Source organism: Lactuca virosa, chromosome 5 (assembly GCF_052849685.1).
Source record: "Lactuca virosa cultivar CGN04683 chromosome 5, Lactuca_virosa_CGN04683_v6, whole genome shotgun sequence".
Lineage (NCBI taxonomy): Eukaryota > Viridiplantae > Streptophyta > Magnoliopsida > Asterales > Asteraceae > Lactuca > Lactuca virosa.
In genome coordinates this window covers 440730554-440737232 of record NC_136430.1, presented here as the reverse complement: position 1 = coordinate 440737232, position 6679 = coordinate 440730554, and the positions used below count along the sequence as shown (strand labels likewise).

Sequence of the window (6679 nt, the reverse complement as noted above, 5' to 3'; positions counted from 1 at the left end):
GATTTTACAGAATTCGAGCTTTACCGAGTTACCCGAGGTGAGTCTTCTCACTATACTTTACCTAGAGTGGTAATTAGAGCTATGAGACAGAGTATGCTGTATGCTTTTGCATGATGTGATTTCTATGTGTTATATACTATGTATGTTACAGAGTTTTCAGAGTTAGGACCGGAAGGTCCACAGAGTTAGGGCCAGAGGGCCCACAGAGTTATGGGACTGGAGGGTCCCACAGAGACACCTTGACCAGAGGGTCATCAGAGTTATAGCCTCGAGTGGCTAATATGTGTTGTGTGTGGTATTTTGGGGAACTCACTAAGCATTTATGCTTACAGTGTTGTGTTATGTGTCTCAGGTACCAACGAGGATCGTGGGAAGGCGCCGGCTTGATCAGTACACACACGGGGAGATTTTTATTATGATCTTGGGATATGATGTTATGATTGACTATGTGATCCAATGGTGTTTTTATAACGATTATGAATGAAAATGCGTTTTATAAAATGTGAAAAATTGTTTTGGAAATTTGGGTGTTACAAATTTCATCATCTTTCAATTCAAGAAAAGGAAAAATCATTTTGTGCAAACCTTTTCCTATTTCACAATCAAGATGTAATTGAGTAATATTAAAATATAAACGCTTAGCTATTACACATAAAATATTCCTTTGTTTCAAAAGTGCACGATTATCTCTCTTAAGATAAATAACATCATCATGTGACCTAGTAAGCTCTAATTCCAAGGCCTCTATTCTTAATCTCCTCTCTTCACTTTTAAATGTTGCCCTGTTAAGTTGACCAGTCGGATTAGATTACTTAGTCGAGTTCGTTTTAAACTAACACTGAAATTAGAGACAATATATTTTAAATTGTCTAGTTCAGAGTCATAGCGAGAAACAAGAATATTAAGAGATATGAGTATATAACGTACCTTATCAACCACCTTCTCGCATTCTTTTACTTGCTCCGAAACTGTCTTCGCAACAAAGCAGCTTTCAAAAGCTTGATCACCATCTGTAGCATACCCTCTTCGTTCCGAACCTCCATTCTGATCAAGCATTTTCCTTCATACTCCTGCAGTTCTAACTTTGCCACAACCCACCCGCCATGTGTGGGTTTTCTGATCTCATCATCTTCGGAGTTAGTTGACCACACTTCAACTCTCCCATCTTCATCACTTCCTGCCGGAACGATCAATGTCGGCTTTGAATTTAATGCACTCCTTTTTCTTAGTTCCTCTATCTTCTGAAGATAGTAGGATTCATCAAATTTTACCTCTAAAATATAGTTTTAAGTACTTTTAGACAATGATTCAAAATGAATGGTGAGTGGAGGTAGATGTTATTCATAGCATAAAGATGAGTTGGTTAAAGTATATGATGACAATAGAAGTCTTGTGTGACACGAAGATTTCATTAAAACGAATGGAAATTTTATATGATGGTTGTTATATCAACTATGATGTATGGATCTGAATGCTGGCTAAATAAGAAGGATTGTGAGAGTAAGATGGAAGTTGCCAAAATAAGGATGTTATTGGTGGATATCAGGCGAAACACTCTTGGATGGGATACCAAATACGGTTATCAGACACTACTAGAAAACAGCCTTTTAATGATGCACAAACAATGACACGCGCTGATAAAGGACACACATTTGTGCGTGCCCTAAAAATAATGTCAATTTTGCAAATTTTGAAGGATAGAGGACACGCATTTGTGCGTTCCCTAAAATTAATGTCCAACGAAAAAAAATTAAAAACACGGAAGACACCTAAATTTAAGTGGGTGTCGTGTAGAGATGTCGTTTTATAAAATTTTAATACGCGCGTCCCTTTTTCATGCAACTAACGGGGGAAACCAAATCCCCAAAAAATTCAAGTACCCCGCCTTCCCCAAAAATTGAACCTCACAATATCTTTCATGGAGTTGGCGATTGGGGGTCTACGACTCCTCAAACTCGAAACGCCGACGATTTTAAGGTTTTCCTTGTCCCCGTTATCAAAGAAGAACTAGGGCTTTTATGCTCTGGACCTCACAAGTGCGCACCCATGAACTAGGGCTTTTATATCGGCGCACTACTAAATTCCACAAAAACGCAGGAGGGTTTTCTTCAAGAACGAAAACGCAGGAGGGTTTTTTTCAAGAACGAAAACGCTCTCACTTCTCCTTGGCCTCTACAATAATCGATGATCGCAGTACCTCACCTCACCTCGCCTTGCTGACAACCTCGAGGTTTCACTCTTGTTTCCCTAACACTTTCTCATTTTCTACTTCAAAGAAGCTAATTTCTCTGGTTGGAGATTCCTTTGGTGGATCTTTAGCTCTTGCGGTTGTTGCTCATAATCCTATAATTAATTTAGTAATTACACTTGTAAATCCAGGTCAACATTTTTAATTTTTTTTAATACACTTTATCTATTTATTCAATCACCCATCTTTCTTCGGTCTGTTTCAGCATAGAAATCTCAACTGCCAAGTCAGGTGCTCATATAGCAAATGGAGGTCCTGTTTCTGATTTTTATGAAAGATGGATCACTTTTACTGTAATGGAGGTTTGCTAGTTAGTTTCATACTTAAAATATCTTATTCTATTATTTCTACAATTTATCATTTTAATTTGTTTATTTTTTATTATTATTGGAATGGAAAAGCTGATTTTGGTTGAATTTTGGTACTTTCTCATAATATAATCATTTTTTGTTCACTAATTTCAGGCACTGGAACGTTTAGGACACGTTGATGAAGTGGTGAATGATCCAGAGTATGTGTCACTAATTTCTATTTGATATAATTCACACTTGTTATTTTTTTATTTAATTTATTATTTTGTGTATGCAGTTACAAGTTTGAGTTTCCTACACCAGATGATAGACCTGGCCCACCTATTATAAGTTTTAGGTTTGTTGTTATTATAGTACTAAAATATAGATGTAATATTTGTATCAGCTTAGATATGTTTAAGTTATAATTTTTTTTTTTGTTTTTTTAAATGTGATGATCATAGTGATGCTTCATTTGGGTATCCTGGAGGCTTTATTATTTTTCAAGTGGTTCATTTTCAATGAAAGAAGCCAAGTGCCATTCCATATTCATAATTTATCCTTTGATTCTAACCAACCCCTACACATTACTTTTATTTGCAAATGACTTTAATTTATGAACTTGATGAAGGCTTGGGAAGGAAGGGCATATGACTATTGTATGGAGAGTCTAAAGAATGTTGGATTTCCTGTTGATGGACTTGCTTTTGACCCTGATTTGGTAATTCTTTTTCACTCTGCAAGCTACTAGCACTAGCACTAGTGATATCATAATATCATCATTTGTATTCTAATAGGTTATTAGAGGACTTGTGATTCTAAAAGAGAAAGGAAACTTGGTGAAGGCTGGCCGATTTGGTTATATGAAGAGGGTTATGCATGCGATAAAACTGCTATCCACCCAAGCTATAAGGTGTAGCCTTTAACCTTATTATTATGAAAACAGAAGTTGGATAATTTATTTACTTTTTTTCCATTTTATGTTTTCATTTGGTTGTTAATTGTGTGCTTATGAAAGTGAGATTATGGGAGGTAACTAGTGGACCTGCGGAATGAAAGTTGGTGGGAGTTTCTCAATACACTATTTTATGTTTCAGAAGCAGTGGTATATTTGCAGGTAGTCAGTCTGTTATATATATTAGAAATTCATTATTCCCATCAGATATGTAACATCTTTCCAGTTTTAGATAAATAACACTAATATGATCCATTGTTGTAGTTCAGATGGTTGATAAATATGTAACACACGGACCAACACCAACACCAACACAACCGGCTTATAAGTCTATGGAAGATCATCTTTTTCATACAAAGAACTAGAGAAAATATGATAAGAGTAGGCTTCCACCAGGTAAGTATGCTATCATCGTCAATTTTTTTTTAATTCAGAAAGGTGGTGGGACAATTGATCTTTAACCTTGTCTTACACATACATCCACTGTGGAGCCCACTCTTGCTCCTGTGGTTGTGGAACCTCGTGGTCTTTTGTCTCAAGAAGAGCCCTTTAATGTTTAAATTGATGTTTTTGCCCCTATGGAATTGTAGGTATTTGATTCCAGAGCTTGGACCATGTTCTCTTAAGATAACATATTCTGCACATACAGATTTGAGTGTAAAATTCCAGAGTCATCGTAGCAGGTATAATACAATATTATATCTTTCCGACTTGATTTCTTTTTATGACAGTTTTGCCCCTAACCTAATAAGCTTTATATTTATTCAGGGACTATACAAATCCTATGCTTCCTGTTGCATCTTTAGCAATAGATGCTACTGGTCAGGTAAAGTCATTATTCTTTATAACAGCTTGAAGGATTGTTTTGTAAAATTACTTAACTTTTTGTTGTATTTTATATTTATACTTGTATTATGCTTACTAGTTTGTTACTTTTGCAGTTCAGTTTAGGTTTAGATAGAAATAAGATTGAATCTGAGAGTAATGTTCTTCTTGCTTCTATTGAAAACATGCAGTATGTAGTCACCTTAGATGTTTTACACATGGTATATATGCAAATTTGTGTTTTTTCATATTTGACCATGTGCTCATTTTTAATCTCTCTTTCTCTCACTTTGTTGTAAACATGTATTTTCTGCTTTTGGGCCTGTTTTAAAGATAGCAATGTTTGACAAAAATGGTGGAGTTCAAGCTCTAATTCAATACCCTGGTGAGAGTTAATTGTTTTTTTTATAACAAGTGTTGAGAAGCTTATTATATATAATATAATTTTGTAAAATGTTAAAAAAAATTATTAATTTCAGATGTTCAGACAGCTATTGTAGCCAAGGAAGCATTGGAAGGACATTGTATATATGATGGAGGGTTTTGCAGCTGAAGAAAGACTTTAATAAAAATTATATAAATTTACTGGAAGCCTGTAGAACTATACAACATTCTTCAAGGCTGTGCTATTAAAAATGTAACTTATTTGTTTTTCTACGTTTCTATGTTTTTGTTGTTTTTGAGCTTTTAGGGTACAATTAAATGATGTACATTATTGTTGTATACTTGGTTCCTAAGTGATGGTGTGTTTTACATGCAGCCATCATTTCTTCCAAGATTTTTGCACTAAAAAGTACAAGAAAAGCACAAAAGAAGGTAAGAGATACTACAAAGTACTGCAAGCCTATAGGAAATGATGATTATGTTGATGCTTGTTTTATCAGGGTCTGAGACTTTACTTAATCTCATCACATGATCTGTTTCGCTTTGAGTTCCGGGTTGGTAAATTTCATGAATCTTCCATTGTTTGTTTTCACTTGTTTATTTTTTTATCTTTAGTATATTTATATTATTATTGTTTGTTTAGTTTACACTCTAAAGTAAAAGTAGCTTATGCCTTATCCCTTATCTAGGAGTTATGGATTTTTTATATTTGTATTTTATGACAAACACTCTTTTTCTCCTGGAATACATAATTTTCAGATTTTTTGCAACATTGTTGATCCTTGACAATACTTATTTTGTAGTTATGTTTTTTTTTTGCAGGCAATATAGATACTGTGAGCAAGTTAATAGATTTAGAGTCCTTGAGTGGTGTTACTAAGGAAGAGTGGAGACAAGTGAGGTACACATTTAAAAAAATCAGCACAAATCTTGTTTACAGTGAGGCACACATTAGGTTATTAGAACTATTAGTTTGTAAATTCCTGTTACAACTTCTATTGATTTGTTTTATCTTTCCATGGAACGATTATTTGTATGACATTAAATTTTATGTAGTGGATTGTATTTTTTGTATATGATATTTTATTTTTTATTATGAGACATTAAATGCAAATTTAATTTGAAAATTAGTAAATCTATAAATAATATTTTTTTAAAACATTTAAAATTACGATACGCAAAAAGGTGTGTCATCTTCATTTATGACATGGAATTTCTTGACAGGGGCTTCAATGATACACAATGCGAGTCGTAAGGTTACGACACGCAAATGCGTGTCGTCTTCCTTTATGACAGGGTCTTCCTTGATACACATTTCGTGTCGTAAATGAGCGTCGTAAATGCGTGTCATAACTGCGCGTTGTAAATGCGCGTCGTCTATAGACGACGCGCAAAAGCATGTCGTTTCTCGTTATGATAGGGCCTTCCTTGACACGCATTTGCACGTCGTCTGAGCGTTTTACGACACGCATTGCGCGTCGTAAAAGACTGTTTTTCTAGTAGTGAGAAGTACATTAGGAGTAGCGTTGATCACCGAATATTGATGGAATGTAGATTGAGGTGGTATTGACATGTCTAAAAGAGCTCGCGATAACGATGGTTGGAAGGCTAGAGTACATGGTAGTTGATGGTTCGAAGAGGAGAGGATGTTCAAAAGAAAGTGTGAGGACAATGTTAGATTAGACATGAGGAGCTAAATTCTTTCCAACGATAATTCCTCACACGGGATATTGTGGAGGTTTAGTATCAGAGTAGTGGAATAACATAGGTACATTTATATGTCTTGTTCTTAAGTACACTATTATATATATATATATATATATATATATATATATATATATATATTTATATGTCTTGTTCTTAAGTACACTATATATATATATATATATATATATATATATATATATATATATATATATATATATAATATGTTGATATCTACTTGGTATCGCCTAATGTGTCACATGTAGGGGTCAT

General features: G+C 34.3%; 1 protein-coding gene across 7 annotated transcripts; it reads left to right on the top strand.

The window, feature by feature from the left end:
• Positions 1–2710: 2710 nt before the first annotated feature.
• Positions 2711–5755, top strand: LOC145116677 (polypyrimidine tract-binding protein homolog 2-like). 7 transcript variants are annotated; one of them, XM_079053007.1, is made up of 14 exons: positions 2711–2759; positions 2837–2896; positions 3003–3259; positions 3336–3451; positions 3557–3655; positions 3758–3889; positions 4084–4176; positions 4262–4319; positions 4435–4539; positions 4652–4703; positions 4798–4955; positions 5079–5134; positions 5203–5256; positions 5525–5755. In XM_079053007.1, the coding sequence occupies exons 8-11, from the start codon at positions 4278–4280 to the stop codon at positions 4869–4871; spliced, it is 273 nt and encodes a 90-aa protein (XP_078909133.1). In that variant the 5' UTR covers positions 2711–2759; positions 2837–2896; positions 3003–3259; positions 3336–3451; positions 3557–3655; positions 3758–3889; positions 4084–4176; positions 4262–4277; the 3' UTR covers positions 4872–4955; positions 5079–5134; positions 5203–5256; positions 5525–5755. The 7 variants fall into 7 exon arrangements, with proteins under 7 accessions (XP_078909133.1, XP_078909134.1, XP_078909135.1 ...); XM_079053008.1 differs by having other exon boundaries at positions 5203–5260; XM_079053009.1 differs by having other exon boundaries at positions 3170–3259; positions 5079–5256.
• The last annotated feature ends 924 nt before the right edge of the window (positions 5756–6679 follow it).